This window comes from Scyliorhinus canicula, chromosome 27 (assembly GCF_902713615.1).
Source record: "Scyliorhinus canicula chromosome 27, sScyCan1.1, whole genome shotgun sequence".
Taxonomy (NCBI): domain Eukaryota; kingdom Metazoa; phylum Chordata; class Chondrichthyes; order Carcharhiniformes; family Scyliorhinidae; genus Scyliorhinus; species Scyliorhinus canicula.
In genome coordinates this window covers 15,106,854-15,124,808 of record NC_052172.1, presented here as the reverse complement: position 1 = coordinate 15,124,808, position 17,955 = coordinate 15,106,854, and the positions used below count along the sequence as shown (strand labels likewise).

At 53.4% G+C, this 17,955-nt stretch overlaps 1 protein-coding gene across 4 annotated transcripts in view; it reads left to right on the top strand.

The window, feature by feature from the left end:
* The window catches only part of npas1 (neuronal PAS domain protein 1), a 402,370-nt gene extending 385,843 nt beyond the window's left edge, over positions 1-16,527 (top strand). For all 4 annotated transcript variants that reach the window (XM_038786009.1, XM_038786006.1, XM_038786007.1 and 1 more), the window contains 4 exons: positions 1,412-1,518; positions 5,777-5,924; positions 10,767-10,882; positions 14,312-16,527. In XM_038786009.1, the coding sequence (XP_038641937.1) occupies positions 1,412-1,518; positions 5,777-5,924; positions 10,767-10,882; positions 14,312-15,573 (1,633 nt within the window). In that variant the 3' untranslated portion in view covers positions 15,574-16,527. The remainder of the gene's footprint in view (positions 1-1,411; positions 1,519-5,776; positions 5,925-10,766; positions 10,883-14,311) is intronic.
* The last annotated feature ends 1,428 nt before the right edge of the window (positions 16,528-17,955 follow it).

Below are 17,955 nucleotides of genomic sequence, written 5' to 3'. Positions count from 1 at the left end.
AAGAATGCATCCTGTGCAGTGCGCAGAGCTCATAGCTGTTTACACTGAGGTTGGAACCAGTTAATGTAAATACCGCAGATAATACGACGTGGACAATAGTCACAAGTGTCCACAAAGACTTTGTCCCTGTCTTGCTCACTGTTGTCGACTCTCCCTCATGTGGGAATGTGCTGTCTCTCCGTGTTTCTGCTCGCTAATCTGAACTCGCAAAACTTGGGGCATTAAATAAAAAGGATGAATGGCGGTCAGCTCAGTCTTAACAAGGACATGAAGAGGAGGATAGGCACCATATGGACGGCTCGGTGGATGGCACGGCTGACCCACAGCGACCCGGGTTCCAGGTTCGATTCCAGCTTGAGTCACTGTCTGTGCGGAGTCTGCACATCCTCCCCGTGTGCGCGTGGGTTTCCTCCGGGTGCTCCAGTTTCCTCCCACAGTCCAAAGATGTGCAGGTTAGGTGGATTGGCCGTGATAAATTGCCCTTAGTGTCCAAAATTGTCCTTAGTGTTGGGTGGGATTACTGGGTTATGGGGATAGGGCGGAGGGAGCCGGCCAGGGAAGGGGTGTGTAAGGGGTGCCATACGGTGAGGCGTTTGGGAGCGACAGATGAATTTGGGTCAGTGCTTCCTGACGCTTTCCACAGTTGGGGACTTCCCTCGCCTCACGTCCGGATGCGTCGTTACCGATAGGTTGTTTGGCCTGCAGTGGCTATTTGATCTCACAATCCAGTTAACCCAACCACAACCCAATCCTTCCTCAGAGCCCTGGAAACCATCCCTTCCCATGGAGATTACTCACAACTACACAGTAGAATGTAGAGGGAGCTTTACTCTGTATCTAACCCTGTGCTGTACCTGTCCTGGGAGTGTTTGATGGGGACAGTGTAGAGGGAGCTTTACTCTGTATCTAACCCCGTGCTGTACCTGTCCTGGGAGTGTTTGATGGGGACAGTGTAGAGGGAGCTTTACTCTGTATCTAACCCCGTGCTGTACCTGACCTGGGAGTGTTTGATGGGGACAGTGTAGAAGGGAGCTTTACTCTGTATCTAACCCCGTGCTGTACCTGTCCTGGGAGTGTTTGATGGGGACAGTGTAGAGGGAGCTTTACTCTGTATCTAACCCCGTGCTGTACCTGACCTGGGAGTGTTTGATGGGGATACGGTTAATGATGGAACTAACAATGATGAAGGAGGTGACTAGTTGGACCTTGAGACGTTTTCTCATCTCAGAAACAAAGTAGGAGAAGGTGGAGGAGTTGGTGAAGCGGGGGTGATGGATGATTGGGTTCGGAATGTGAAGTTACTGCCTGGGGAGCATCACCGGGTCCGTTCTCTGCATGTGCTCCCCGGCCGTGCCTGGTCCGGTTTTCCCTCCCTTCTTCCTGACAACTGCTTCTCTTTCCCTGATTGCAGAATCTCGGATTACATGGACCTGTCCACCGCGGATGTAGTGGGGAAAAACTGTTACCACTTCATTCATGCCGAGGACGTTGAAGGGATCAGGCACAGCCACCTGGACTGTAAGTACTTCCCTCTCCCCAACCTCTCCATCAACTCTGTGAGGTTCCCTCTGCTTTCAAACGCTGGCAGGGCCGTTCCACTCGTTCGCGGAGCTCAGATTAATTGGACGCTGCTGATTAATTGTCGAAGAAACCTTTCTCGATCCGACATAGCATTTGAGAGACAGACTCCAGACAATTATTCCGCACTGTGGGCTGCTTGACGGAGCCTATGACTGGAGCTTTATATTCTCCTTGGGCATGGGCATCATTGGCCTGTCTAACATTTGCTGCCCATCCCTAATTGCCCCTTGAGGAGATGGTGGGTGAGCCGCCTTCGTGAACTCGCTGCAGTCCCTGTGGAGTAGGTACACCCACAGTGCTGTTAGGGAGGGAGTTGCAGGATTTTGACCCAGCGACAGTGAAGGAACAGCGGTGTATTTCCAAATCAGGATGATTGAGTGACTTGGAGGGGGAACCTCCAGGTGGTGGTGTTCCCCAGGTATCTGCTGGCTTGGATTGGATTGGATTTGTTTATTATCGCGTGTGCCCAGGTACAGTGAAAAGTATTTTTCTACGAGCAGCTCAACTGATTATCAAGTACATGGGAAGAAAAGGGAATGAAAGAAAATACATAATAGGGCAACACAAGGTATACAATGTAACTACATAAGCATCGGCATCGGGTGAAGCATACAGGGTGTAATGTTAATGAGGTCAGTCAATAAGAGGGTCATTTAGGAGTCTGGTGACAGTGGGGAAGAAGCTGTTTCTGAGTCTGTTCGTGCGTGTTCTCAGACTTCTGTATCTCCTGCCCGATGGAAGAAGTTGGAAGAGTGAGTCAGCCGGGTGGGAGGGATCCTTGATTATGCTGCCTGCTTTCCCCCGGCAGCGGGAGGTGTAGATGGAGTCCATGGATGGGAGGCAGGTTCGTGTGATGGACTGGGCGGTGTTCACGACTCTCTGAAGTTCCTTACGGTCCTGGGCCGAGCAGTTGCCATACCAGGCTGTGATGCAGCCAGATAGGATGCTTTCTGTGGTGCATCTGTAAAAGTTGGTAAGGGTTAATGTGGACATGCCGAATTTCCTTAGTTTCCTGAGGAAGTATAGGCGCTGTTGTGCTTTCTTGGTGGTAGCGTCGACGTGAGTGGACCAGAGCAGATTTTTGGAGATGTGTACCCCTAGGAATGTGAAGCTGCTAACCATCTCCACCTCGGCCCCGTTGATTCTGACAGGGGTGTGTACAGTACTGCTGCCCTTTGTCCTTCTAGATGGTAGAGGTCACGGGCTTGGAAGGTGCTGTCTAAGGAGCCTTGGTGAGTTGCTGCAGTGCATCTTGTAGATGGTACACACGGCTGCCACTGTGCGGCGGTGGTGGAGGGAGTGAATGTTGAAGGTGATGGTGGGGGTTTAGTGATGAGGTGCCAATCAAGCGGGGCTGCTTTGTCCTGGATGGCGATGAGCTTCTTGAGTGTTGATGGAGCTGCGCTCATCCAGGCAAGTGGAGAGTATTCCATCACACGCCTGACCTTGTAGATGATGGAAGGTGAGTTACTCTCCACAGGATTCCCAGCCCCTTAGTGTCCAAAGATATGCAGGTCAGGTGGAGTTATGGGGTTACGGGGCTGGGATGGAATAGGGTGCTCTTTCAGAGGGTCAGTGCAGACCCAGTGGGCTGAATGGCCTCTTCGACACTGCAGAAATTCAGTAGTTCACACACACTGATTCTAATTAGTTAAGTTAGCAGAGAGTACAAGGCTGGCAACGAGGCAACGAAACCCCGGCGTGGTGAGGGAATTAGCAGGCTATTATTTAGAGATGTGATTGTTGACCCTCGTGTGGAAACTTTGCCAGGAGCAACGCACGTTTTAAAGTCGAGTGTTCATCGCGTTTAAGCTCCCATAAGGATTAAAGATATATCTGTCACTATTTATCTCAACTACAATCAATAGCACTCACTGAAATGGGGAACCACTGCAGAATTCAAGGCTTAAATCCGTTTTGCTGCTGTGATACTAAAACCGAACGCTTGTGAATTGAATTTAAAGATTTTTATTTCTGCGCTGTCACAGTTCAGCCCATCAATCACCAAATCCCAGCACGTTGCGGAAGCCAAGAGGGAGAGTCTGAACGAACTGCCAATTGAAATAGGGAGGGAGGGAATCAGAGGCTGTGTGTGTTTGAAAGGGAGAGTGTGAACATTCAGATAGGGAATGCAAATCAGAATTGAAGGTAATTCAATCAGAACAAAAAAGGAGAGAAATTGATCAAAGGAAATTGTAAAGAAGGGAACAGTTTTTTTCCAGCTCCCTCACTCAGTAACCCCCCAGCACCCTGTGTTACTGACTGTATCTCTACTGATGTTAATCCAGCTCCCTCACACTGTCACTCTGCAACCCCTCTCCCCCAGCACCCTGTGTTACTGACTGTATCTCTACTGATGTTAATCCAGCTCCCTCACACTGTCACTCAGTAACCCCTCTCCCCCCAGCACCCTGCGTTACTGACTGTATCTGTACTGATGTTAATCCAGCTCCCTCACACTGTCACTCAGTAACCCCTCTCCCCCAGCTCCCTGTGTTACTGACTGTATCTCTACTGATGTTAATCCAGCTCCCTCACTCAGTAACCCCCCAGCACCCTGTGTTACTGACTGTATCTCTACTGATGTTAATCCAGCTCCCTCACACTGACACTCAGTAACCCCTCTCCCCCAGCACCCTGCGTTACTGACTGTATCTGTACTGATGTTAATCCAGCTCCCTCACACTGTTACTCAGTAACCCCTCTCCCCCAGCACCCTGTGTTACTGACTGTATCTCTACTGATGTTAATCCAGCTCCCTCACACTGTCACTCAGTAACCCCTCTCCCCCAGCACCCTGCGTTACTGACTGTATCTGTACTGATGTTAATCCAGCTCCCTCACACTGTCACTCAGTAACCCCTCTCCCCCAGCTCCCTGTGTTACTGACTGTATCTCTACTGATGTTAATCCAGCTCCCTCACTCAGTAACCCCCCAGCACCCTGTGTTACTGACTGTATCTCTACTGATGTTAATCCAGCTCCCTCACACTGACACTCAGTAACCCCTCTCCCCCAGCACCCTGCGTTACTGACTGTATCTGTACTGATGTTAATCCAGCTCCCTCACACTGTTACTCAGTAACCCCTCTCCCCCAGCACCCTGTGTTACTGACTGTATCTCTACTGATGTTAATCCAGCTCCCTCACACTGTCACTCAGTAACCCCTCTCCCCCAGCACCCTGCGTTACTGACTGTATCTGTACTGATGTTAATCCAGCTCCCTCACACTGTCACTCAGTAACCCCTCTCCCCCCAGAACCCTGTGTTACTGACTGTATCTCTACTGATGTTAATCCAGCTCCCTCACTCAGTAACCCCCCAGCACCCTGTGTTACTGACTGTATCTCTACTGATGTTAATCCAGCTCCCTCACGCTGTCACTCAGTAACCCCTCTCCCCCAGCACCCTGCGTTACTGACTGTATCTGTACTGATGTTAATCCAGCTCCCTCACACTGTCACTCAGTAACCCCTCTCCCCCAGCACCCTGTGTTACTGACTGTATCTCTACTGATGTTAATCCAGCTCCCTCACACTGTCACTCAGTAACCCCTCTCCCCCCCAGCACCCTGTGTTACTGACTGTATCTGTATTGATGTTAATCCAGCTCCCTCACACTGTCACTCAGTAACCCCTCTCCTCCAGCAGCCTGGGTTACTGACTGTATCTCTACTGATGTTAATCCAGCTCCCTCACACTGTCACTCAGTAACCCCTCTTCCCCCCAGAACCCTGTGTTACTGACTGTATCTCTACTGATGTTAATCCAGCTCCCTCACACTGTCACTCAGTAACCCCTCTCCCCCAGCACCCTGTGTTACTGACTGTATCTCTACTGATGTTAATCCAGCTCCCTCACACTGTCACTCAGTAACCCCTCTCCCGCCAGCACCCTGTGTTACTGACTGTATCTCGTACTGATGTTAATCCAGCTCCCTCACACTGTCACTCAGTAACCCCTCTCCCCCAGCACCCTGCGTTGCTGACTGTATCTGTACTGATGTTAATCCAGCTCCCTCACACTGTCACTCAGTAACCCCTCTCCCCCCAGCACCCTGTGGTACTGTATGTCTACAGATGAATTCAGCTCTTTCGCACACTTGGGTGGATTTTCCATTGTTGCCCAGCCTCCCCTCCACCCGCAGCTCGCTGTCTTCCATTAACTATCCCTCTATTTTCTCCCTCTGCTGCAGTGTTAAACAAGGGTCAGGTGGTCACCAATTATTATCGCTGGCTGCAGAAGAATGGAGGCTACATGTGGGTGCAGTCGAGCGCCACCATCTCCATCAACGTGAAGAATGGAAATGAGAAGAACATCATCTGGGTGAACCACGTGCTGAGGTGAGGGGTAGCTGGTCACCCACTCCCGGTGCCAGCGTAACACACTCTGGGCAGGGCCAGTCTCCCAAGGCTCCCCCATCGGCATCCCGGGAGAAGAGCATTCGAAGAAGCCTATGGGATCTTTCTGTGCGCAAATGGCGTTTCTCACATTCCTCCCCCCCCCCCCCCCCCTGATGTCACAGTATTCCCGGACACTGAGCTGGGTCGTGGTCTTCAGTATCCCCTCCATGCCCGCTGAGATCATTGCCACGCGCCAATTGTCCATTGAACCCACTTGCCCCCCCCCCCATGCCCCTTGACACCCTCCCTCTCAGCCCTGGCTCTTGTCCCCTCGTGACAGAGGTTTGGGACACGGGGTGGCAGGAGGTGGGCAAGAGGGGCTGGGGAGAGTAGGCAGAGCGGGAGAGCAAGTGGAGGTGGCCAAAGAGGGTTGGGAGTGGGGCAGCGATCGGCTGGGGGGGGGGGGGGGGGGGGCGAGGAAGGGGCGAGGAAGGGGGGGGGGCACAGCGAGGTTTAGGGAGCCGCGACCATGGGCAGAGTGGTGACTGAGATGATGGTGAGTGGGGCAGCGATCGGCAGGGTAGGTGATGCGCGCCGTTTTCTTTTGGGGGGGCTGAGTTTGATGTGCGCCATCTTTGATGCAGGCGGTTGGCAGTGATGTTGGGCACTGCGAGGCGAGTCCGGCCCCTGTTGTTGCAGTGTCAGCGAGCACAAACCACTTTAAAAGCACTGTGTTGGCTTTGGGACGCCCTGAGGCGCTATATAAATGCAAGTCTGAGCGGTGACTGGGGCATCATACTTGGACACTGCCTACCCATCCCCATTTTCCCCCACCTCTGCAACACTCCCAAAGGACAGGAGGGATACGATTTCCCCCGAATCTACTCCCAATGATGGGCAGCACGGTAGCATTGTGGATAGCACAATCGCTTCACAGCTCCAGGGTCCCAGGTTCGATTCCGGCTTGGGTCACTGTCTGTGCGGAGTCTGCACATCCTCCCCGTGTGTGCGTGGGTTTCCTCCGGGTGCTCCGGTTTCCTCCCACAGTCCAAAGATGTGCAGGTTAGGCGGATTGGCCATGATAAATTGCCCTTAGTGTCCAAAATTGCCCTTAGTGTTGGGTGGGGTTACTGGGTTATGGGGATAGGGTGGAGGTGTTAACCTTGGGTAGGATGCTCTTTGCAAGAGCCGGTACAGACTCGATGGGCCGAATGGCCTCCTTCTGCACTGTACATTCTATGTCTAAACCTGGTCCAGGGAATGAATACACTTTACCTCTCAAAGTGATGCCTCTCTGCCCCAATCCAGAAATGGCCCAGGTCTCCTTCTCTCAACCCCAGGGAAGAGAGCGAGCGTCTGACAGCACATTCTCTACCGTCCGTGATCCGGCTGACCTTTTTTTTTATAAATTTAGAGTACCCAATTTTTTTTCCCAATTAAGGGGCAATTTAACGTGGCCAATCCACCTAACCTGCACATCTTTGGGTTGTGGGGGCGAAACCCACGCAGACACGGGGAGAATGTGCAAACTCCACGCGGACAGTGACCCAGGGCCGGGATTCGAACCTGGGTCCTCAGCGCCGTAGGCAGCAATGCTAATCACTGTGCCACCGCGCTGCCCTTGATCCGGCTGACCTGATAGTAACCTCCAATAACCTTTCACCCCCCCCCCCCCCCCCACCTCCCTTGTTGACCAATAATACTCTGCTCCCACTGCCTTTTGAGGAAGAGAGTTTAGAGACGTGGGCCCTCTGAGAGACGAGATTCCTCCTCGTCGCCATTTTAAATGAGCGAGTCCTCATTTTTAAACGGTCCCCCCCCCACCCCCGTTCTAGATTCACCCACAAGAGGAAACATCCTCTCCACATCCCCCCTTTCCAGTCGTGGTTCCTGGCTCTTCCTTCAAGGTTGGAGCAGACCACCCGGGTTAACCTTGAAGCGAGGGGCTGCAGCACTGTTCGAGGTGGCTTAGAATCCCTACAGTGCAGCAGGAGGCCCAGTGAGATTGCGCCGACCCTACCATTAACACCCTATCCATGCCCACTCCCCCGCCCTATCCCCGTAACCCCAAACAAACCGGCACATGATAAAATTGCCCCTTAGTGTCACAAGATGTGCAGGTTAGGTGGCCCTAGATGGGGCGCTCTTTCAGAGGGTCCGGGCAGACTCAATGGGCCGAATGGCCTCCTTCTGCACTGTGGGGCCTTCGGATTTTTCTATTCTATTTTTGGACACTAAGGGGCAAAATTGCGTGACCAATCCACCTAACCTGCACATCTTTGGACTGCGGAGGAAACCCACGCAGACACGGGGAGAACGTGCAGACTCCGCACAGTCACCCGAGGCCGGAATCGAACCCGGGTCCCTGGCGCTGCGAGGCAGCAGTGCTAACCACTGTGAGGGGCACTGTCGGAGGGCGAGCCGTTAAACTGAGACCCTCTGGCGACCCTCAATATCGGGTCTGGTTTAGCACAGTGGGCTAAACAGCTGGTTTGTAATGCAGAACAAGGCCAGCAGCGCGGGTTCAATTCCCGTACCAGCCTCCCCGAACAGGCGCCGGAACGTGGCGACTAGGGGCTTTTCACAGTAACTTCATTTGAAGCCGACTTGTGACAATAAGCGATTTTCATTTTTATTATTTCTCCTCCGTCTCCGTCCGGAATGATGGGTCGGCCCCCTTATCCTGAGGTGGTGACACCGTGTCTTCGATTCCCTGACCAGCGAAAAACAGTGGCCGAGGGAATTCTCCAAATTCTCCAGCCCCTCCCCCCCCCCCCCACCGGGTTCCCCCACCCTCTGCCGAAGTAGACGGCGATTCGCATTCCTCGCTCGTGGCGGGGTCGACTTTGGTGGGAGCGGAAGACCCTGCTGGTGGGTCTTCCTGCCGGCTGGAGAGTCTACCCCCCCCCCACTGAAACTCTCGGCATCTTCCCCATCGAGTCTCTTCCAAATTTAAGTGGGGCGGACATTGAGGGATTGATTCCTACTCGAGCTGCTCGCATGAGTTGGTCAAGGACCAAACGGGCGCCACGGCGGGGGGGGGGTCAACGTCATTGGGGGGGGGGGGGGGGGGGATGCGTCTATATATATTTTTTTTAAATTTAGAGTACCCAATTCATTTTTTCCAATTAAGGGGCAATTTAGCGTGGTCAATCCACCCACCCTGCACATCTTTGGGTTGTGGGGAAGAAACCCACGCAGACACGGGGAGAATGTGCAAGCTCCACACGGACAGTGACCCAGAGCCCGGATCGAACCTGGGACCTCGGCGCCCTGGGGCAGCAGGGCTAACCCACTGCGCCAGCGTTCCGCCCGCCCGTCTTATTTTAAATAACCCTGTCTGTGACTGTGTGAAATGGTACAGTGCAAACCAGAAACAGCCTTGCCTCTCCAATCGAACCTTGCGAAGCTTAATTACACTGTTCCCCACATCTTAACACCTCTTAAAGAAATAAATCTAGAAAAATTACCACGAGCTCTTCATTTTTAGCCTGTTCTTCAGCAGTCGGGAAAAGAATGTCATTGCTGTGGTAATATTTAGTAATCTCTACACTGCAAATAATTAGCTGTGACTAATTTAACATAAAACCATTAGTTGCTGTGATTATAGTTTAATTGCAAGCATTAATTACAGGGCCTAATTAACATGCAGCCCAACAGAAGGAACCACATTTCCTCATTACACTCAGTTCATAGCTTGTTGACACAGACCGCTGCGAAGGAACCCTGCGTTCCTCCTGGTCTCTGGTGGGTTTTTTTTTCCTCTGCCGGTTTTCTCCCAACCTTTCCTGGCACCACCCGTTCTGCCATCCCGATTTGGCGACCCATTTTTTTTTTTTGTCTGATAAACATTGGCCCAAAGACAGGTTTCCGACAATGCCTCCTGCCACTAACTATTGGCACCGCTGCAATGCCTGTCCTCCCACCATCGGTGGCGCCAGTCTTCAGGTCCCCTAACCCCCCTCGCAACCCTCCCCGGCTCGTTGTATACGGCTCCGAGTCACCATTCACGTCCATCTTTTATTTATTTTTAAATTTAGAGTATGCAATTCTTTTTTTTTCCAATTAAGGGGCAATTTAGCATGGCCAATCCACCTACCCTGCACATCTTTGGGTTGTGGGGGTGAAACCCACACAGACACGGGGAGAATGTACAAACTCCACACGGACAGTGACCCAGAGCCGGGATCGAACCCGGGTCCTCGGCGCCGTGAGGCAACAGTGCTAACCCACTGCGCCACCGCGCCGCCCCACGTCCATCATTGCTCCCTGACCGCCGTGACAAGCTCTTTTCCCTCATTGGTTTGGAGCTTGAAACTCTTTCCGTTCTTCCAGTAAGTTCGCCAGTTCATGAGATCATGGCTGATCTGTACCTAAACTCCATCCACCTGACCCACTGTCCCGGGCGTCACGGTGACACAGTGGTTAGCACTGTTGCTTCACAGCGCCAGGGACCCGGCTTCGATTCCCGGCTTGGGCCACTGTCTGTGCGTCTGCACGAATCCCGGCTTTGGGCCACTGTCCGTGTGGAGTTTGCACATTCTCCCCGCGTCTGCGTGGGTTTCCTCCGGGTGCTCCGGTTTCCTCCCAGAAGTCCCGAAAGAGGTGCTTGTTAGATGAATTGGACATTCTGGATTCTCCCTCAGTGTACCCGAACAGGCGCCGGAGTGTGGCGACTAGGGGATTTTCACAGTAACTTCATAGGGCGTCATGGCAGCACAGTAGTTAGCACCCTCGCTTCCGTCAACCTCGCGGGCAGAATGTTTATACGGCGTCTTCTTCCCCGTCGGTCGCTGCAGTGAATACACGTCATCATTTTATTTCTTTTGAATCCATTCACAGCAAGGCGGAGCACCGAGATATTCCGATGGACATTTCCCAACTCCCGTTGTCGGCCATCAAAACCTCCAAGCGGATGGAGTTGTCAGATTCGGAGTCTGATTCCCGGGAACACTTAGGTAAAGATTCCCTGGAGCTGTACAATCGCCTGTTCTGTTGCTTCAACAATGGTCAAACTCGGTAATGAGTGAGTCACAGCAAAGTTGGTGGGAGTTACGTTCTAACTCTGCACAGCTTAGACCAGTCCTCATCTGGGGCATCGCGTCCAACTCCGGGCACCGTATCACAGGAAGGATATAGTGGCCTTGGAGTGAGTGCATGCATTGGACGCTCCCCAGAATGATGGAAAAATTAAAAAAGTCAAATGAGGGGCGGCACGGTGGCACAGTGGTTAGCATTGCTGCCCACGGCGCTGAGGACCTGGGTTCGAATCCCGGCCCTGGGTCACTGTCCGTGTGGAGTTTGCACATTCTCCCCGTGTCTGCGTGGATTTCGCCCCCCACAACCCAAAGATGTGCAGGGTAGGTGGATTGGCCACGCTAAATTACCTGTTAATTGAAAAAAAAATAATTCTAAATTTATTAAAGAAAAAGGTACCAACGAATGTAAGAAATAGGAGTGTAGACCGCTTTGGCCATCGAGCCTACTTCACCATGACTGATCAACTTGGTTTCAACTCTAGGCGGTGGCGTAGTGGCCTTGCCACTGAACTAATAATCCAGAGACCCGGGATAATGGTCTGGGTTCGAATCCCACCACAGCAGATGGGGAAATTTAAATTCAATAAAAATCAGGAATTAAAAAGTCTTTTTTTTTTGGAAAAATTTAGAGTACCCAATTAAATTTTTTTCCAATTAAGGGGCAATTTAGCGTGGCCAATCCACCTAACCTGCACATCTTTGGGTTGTGGGGGTGAAACACACGCAAACACGGGGAGAATGTGCAAACTCCACACAGACAGCGACCCAGAGCCGGGATTCGAACCTGGGACCTCGGCGCCGTGAGGCTGCAGTGCTAACCACTGCGCCACCGTGCTGCCCAAAAGTCTTTAACGGTGGCCATTGTCAATTGTCCTAAAAACCCATCTGGTTCACTAATGCCACTTCAGGGAAGGAAATCTGCCGCCCTTACCTGGTCTGGCCTACACGTGACTCCAGACTCCACGGTAACGTGGGCGACCCTTGAAGTGGCCTAACTCAGTCTGAGGGACGTTAGGGGATGGGGAAAAATTCCCTGTGGGCTCTCCCGCAGCCTGAAATATATTCAACGATGGAGCATCCACAATCCAATGGGGTGGAGAATTCCAAATATTCTTTGGAGGGAAGAGATTCCGCCTCATCTCAATCCAAAACGGCTGGCTTGAAACCGTCCGTCCCCCCCCCCCCCCCCCACCCCAGCCAGGGTGAAACAATCTCTCAGTCCTCACATTTTCGGCAACACGGTAGCATGGTGGTTAGCATAAATGCTTCACAGCTCCAGGGTCCCAGGTTCGGTTCCCGGCTGGGTCACTGTCTGTGTGGAGTCTGCACGTCCTCCCCGTGTGTGCGTGGGTTTCCTCCGGGTGCTCCGGTTTCCTCCCACAGTCCAAAGATGTGCTGGTTAGGTGGATTGGCCGTGATAAATTGCCCGTAGTGTCCTAAAAAGTAAGGTTAAGGGGAAGGGGAAGGGGAAGGGGGGGGGGGGGGGTTGTTGGGTTACGGGTATAGGGCGGATACGTGGGTTTGAGTAGGGTGATCATTGCTCGGCACAACATCGAGGGCCGAAGGGCCTGTTCTGTGCTGTACTGTTCTATGTTCTATTCTCTCCGTGTCTGCGTGGGTTTCGCCCCCACAATCCAAAGATGTGCAGGGCGAGGTGGATTGGCCGCGCTAAATTGCCCCGTAATTGGGGGGGGGGGAAATGAATTGGGTATTTCAAATTTATTTAAAAAACGAGAACCTTGAAGTGCAGATATGGCTGGACCAATGTAGGTCAGTGAGCTCAGGGGTGAGCGAGTCTTGGTGTGAGATGGGATGTGGGCAGATCTGGATGATCTCCAAATTATGGAGGGTGAATGCAAATCCAGTAGACACAATTCCTACTTATGTTACACTTAGAGGTGGGCAATGACGCGGACACACAGATTTGCGGCTCAGGTAGAGGGCATGTAGGTCATTGTGTCTATGCTGTCTGAGGCAGGGTGACCCCAGCCTAATCTCACTTCCAGCTCTTGGGAATGTAAAATGTGGCACTTCAACTGCATATCGAAGCTTTGTTTTTAATGCAATAAAGGTTTAACCATAGAATCCCTGCAGTGCGGAAGGAGGCCATCCGGCCCATCTAGTCTGCACCAGCCCTCTTAAAGAGCATTCTTCCTAGCCCACTCCCCTGCCCTATCCCTGTAATCCCACCTAACCTACAACATCGCTTGGACACTAAGGGGCAATTTAGCATGGCCAATCCACCTAACCTGCACATCTTTAGACTGTGAGAGGAAGCCGGAGCACCCGGAGGAAACCCACTCTTTCACCTCCCGCTCTTTCACCTGGTGGGCCCCAGACCTTCTGCATGCATGAAAAAAATTCCCCTCAACCCCCCCCCCCCCCCCCCCCCCCCCCCCCATATCTTTTTTTTAAAATTTAGAGTACCCAATTATTTTTTCCAATTAAGGGGCAATTTAGCCTGGCCAATCCACCTACTCTGCACATCTTTGGGTTGTGGGGGGTGAAACCCACGCAGACACGGGGGAGAATGTGCAAACTCCACACGGACAGTGACCCAGAGCCGGGATCGAACCTGGGACCTCAGCGCCGTGAGGCGGTTGTGCTAACCACTAGGCCACCGTGCTGCCCCTCCCCCCCCATATCTAACCGTCACTTTAAATGTATTCCCTTGCGCGGTGGCGCAGTGGTTAGCACTGCTGCCTCACTGTGCCGAGGATCCGGGTTCGATCCCGGCCCTGGGTCACTGCCCGTGTGGAATTAATAAAATCTGGAATTGAAAGCTGGTCTTAGTGACGTCAATCATCGATTGACCTAAAAGCCCATCTGGTTCACTAATGTCCCCTTTAGGGAAGGAAATCTGCCGTCCTTACCCGCTCTGGCCTACACGTGACTCCAGACCCCCCACAGCGATGTGGTTGACTCTTAACTGTCCCCCCCCCCTCTGAAATGTCCGAGCGAGACACTCAGTTCGAGGACAATTAGGGATGGGCAACAAATGCTGGGCCCAGCCCAGCCCAGCGATGCCCACAATTAAAATTAAGATGGTCGCTTAACAGGGAATTCAGATAGAGTGATGTGAGTGCGGAACTCGCTCCCACATGGAGCGGTTGAGGTGAATAAGCTAGTTAAACACGAGGGAGGAAGGGACTAAAAAGGATTAATCTGATTGGCTGAGACTGACAGAGGCTAGTGTGGTTCCTAAATACGAGCACAGAGCAGCTGGGCCGAATGGCCTGCTTCTGTGCAAAACATTCCACCTTAGCTCGCGTGTGTTGTTTTTGCCGGGTTGGTGTGACTCCCAGATTGATCCATCTGCTTTCTCTGTGTCCTCCCTTTATGCTGCAGAAAGAGACAATCCAAAAGATGCGGGGAAGAGGAGCAGTTATGCTAAGGTTACGGGGTCGCGCTCAGTGGACTGGAAGCGATCCGCTAGTCAGTCAGAGGAGGAGATGACTTCCGCCAAGGACGACAGTGACTCCAGCCTCCCCGACGACTCGGACAGCGAGGGGCCGGGTGCCAACCGGAAGAGCTTCGTCCTGTCAAAGGTCAAGCGCATGAAGGTCGAAGGTCACGGCGAGGGCCGGCCAGCTCGCGAGCTGCGAGGCTCCACCCCCAGCGGAGGCGACACGGACAGCTCCGAGGACGAGAGCGCCGGCGGACTGCCCAGCAAACATCAGTACCTGAAGAGGAAGAAGAGACCCCGAGACGGCTCGGCCTTGCGAGCCAAGGCCTCAAACTCCCCCAGTCCCAGTGCATCTGACTTTGGCAGCGGAGGAGGGCGGGCCCCGTCCAATCCCGTCTCCGACCGCATCTCCCCCCTTAAGATAAAGACTGAGGTAATTCAGCCCATCAACTTTGACAACAACAGCACCATCTGGAACTACCCGCCAAACCGAGAGGTCATGAGGAGCGAGCTGCCTTACCGCCTGGCAAAGGCCTCTACCTCAGAGCCCTTCCACCCCACGCAGACGGGCGCCGCCCTCCACGTCGCCATCCCCGACTCCGTCCTGACCCCCCCGGGTGCCGATGCCAGCAGCGGGCAGAAGACCCCCTTCAGCGCCTCCCCCCGGGCCGTCCTGGGGGGCTCCTCGGACGCCCTGTCGCCCCCGCTCTCGGGCTCCCCCCGCGAGGACAAGGCCCACTCGGCGCCGGTGGTGTACAGCAGCGAGCTGGAGATGGTTCAGCGGCTGCACGCGGGAAACATGGTGCTGCCGCTGGTCCATCCCATGGGCGGCACCAACCCCTCCAGCATTGCCAGCGGCCCGCAGAGCCTCTACACCACCAGCACCATCCGCTACGCCCCGGCCGACGTCACCTTAGCCATGCAGGGCAACCTGCTGCCCGCTGCTGCCCATGCCATCAACTTCGTGGACCTCAACGCCTCCAGCTTCGGGGCTGACTCCAAGGCCCAGGTGGAGATGATTTACCACCATGTCCAGCGGCTCAACATGGCGGGGCCCTTTGCCAGCCCGGTGGGTGCAGCGGGCTTGACCCAGGTGCCAGCGGGAAGCGTCTTCACAACGGCCGAGGCCCTGTTATCCACCCTTCCCTTCCCCATGAACACTGGCATCCACCCCCCGCAGACTCTAGAACGTAAAGAAGACTGACCATTGATCCTGAGCATCCTGTTCTGAGCAAAAGCGGGAAGGGAGAATCACTACATTCTTAAAACTAGCGTCCTGGCTCAAAAGTTGACCCTCTTCTTTTTGTTTTGCTTCTTGAGACAATGGACCTTGTCCTTTTTTTTTATTTTAACTTTCTTTTTAACCAATCTCCTCAAATCCCATTGAGTGAAAGCACTTATTTCCTTTGCTCTCGATCTGAGAGAGAGTCCGAACACAAATGGATGGAATCCTGAAGCATCGTAACAAACTGAAGGGACCACCAACATGTGTCATCGCTTCCATGTCAACCGGCCACCCGCCACGGGGTGGTACTGCTGTTGGATTTAGTGGGGGGGGCGAGGGGGAAATGGGGTAGGTGTGTCACTCGGCCGCGAGGCTCTCAACCCACCACCGCCTCCTCTCTATGCAACCCCAGCACACAACTGACAGTCGCAGAGAGCGAGAGAGACAGGAGAGAGAGAGAGAGAGACAGACAAAGCAAAACTTGTAGCAGACCTTCTGGGCCTGTGCCCCTGAACCTCGCCCAACCTCGTCGTCCGCCTCAGGCCTGTGGCCTGGGCTTCGTCCAGTCATTGTCCACCTCGGGCCTGTGTCCTGAGGCTCGTACCCGGTCATCGTCCACTTGGCCTTGCTGTGTGTATAATGTACAGTCAGTCGGTAATGTTTGTAAAAAGGGAAATCGAAACGCAAAAAAAAAAAAACAAAACAAAACAAACAACACAAAACGCCCCCTTTGGATGGATGGGTGGATTGCAAACCAGGCCGGAACAAGCTGCGGAAAACTGACCAGCTTACTTACTGTAATAGGTGGACATTTTTTGGGGGGAAGGGGCGGGGGGGGGGGAGACAGACCAGTTCCTTTTTCCGGGAATACAGCCCGTCCGTAGCACAGGCGTCTCCATCGAGATGAGCTGCCAGGTTCCCGACCAGGTTGCTACATTAAAAACCTTGGGACCCTGGTTAAGGGGGGGGGGGGGGGGGGGGGGGGGGTGCAGTAGGAGTGTTGGGTTGGTGGGGGGGCAGTTTCTGAGTTCGCTAATTAAGTGTTGGCACCCGGGGGGAGGGCAAAGTGCCAGCGGTCAGCAGATTCAACATAATTAGTGAGTCACCAGTTTGAAGAAACATTTTTCAGTGTGAGGGAAGTGTCACCGTAGCAACCTGGTTGATGTTGCCTTGTTCGCCCCATGGTCGGAGCCAAGGGGAAGAGGGTCCGTGGGGGGTTGGGGGGGGAGGAGGGGCAGTTTAGACCAAACACTCACCCTGAGAGAGTAGCCCTCTTCAATCAGTTATACAACCTGTTTGGGATCAGGCACACGAGAGAGGGTGGTGGGGGGTGGTGGTGGTGGGGGGGGGGGGGGGGGGGGGGGGGGGGTGGAGACAGCTACACCGCCAGATTGGCAATTATTCCAGGAGCATTGAGCATGTGTTAACTCTCTGTTTCCCATTTGTCCCTGAGTCTTGCTCTCCCTTATGTACTCCTTCCCTCTCACACCCCCTTCCCGCCAGCTCCTTCTCCTGCCTCTCCCCCTCCACTCGGCCTCTTCCCCCCCCCAGATTCACTCTGTATCTAACCCCGTGCTGTACCTGTCCTGGGAGTGTTTGATGGGAACAGTGTAGAGGGAGCTTTATTCTGTATCTAACCCCGTGCTGTACCTGTCCTGGGAGTGTTTGATGGGGACAGTGTAGAGGGAACTTTACTCTGTATCTAACTCCATGCTGTACCTATCCTGGGAGTGTTTGATGGGGACAGTGTAGAGGGAACTTTACTCTGTATCTAACTCCATGCTGTATCTGTCCAGGGAGTGTTTGATGGGGACAGTGTAGAGGGAGCTTTACTCTGTATCTAACCCCGTGCTGTACCTGTCCTGGGAGTGTTTGATGGGGACAGTGTAGAGGGAGCTTCACTCTGTATCTAACCCCGTGCTGTACCTGTCCTGGGAGTGTTTGATGGGGACTGTGTAGAGGGAGCTTTACTCTGTATCTAACCCCGTGCTGTACCTGTCCTGGGAGTGTTTGATGGGGACAGTGTAGAGAGAGCTTTACTCTGTATCTAACCCTGTGCTGTACCTGTCCTGGGAGTGTTTGATGGGGACAGTGTGGAGGGAGCTTTACTCTGTATCTAACCCCGTGCTGTATCTGTCCTGGGAGTGTTTGATGGGGACAGTGTAGAGGGAGCTTTACTCTGTATCTAACCCCGTGCTGTACCTGTCCTGGGAGTGTTTGATGGGGACAGTGTAGAGGGAGCTTTACTCTGTATCTAACCCCGTGCTGTACCTGTCCTGGGAGTGTTTGATGGGGATAGTGTAGAGGGAGCTTTACTCTGTATCTAACTCCATGCTGTACCTGTCCTGGGAGTGTTTGATG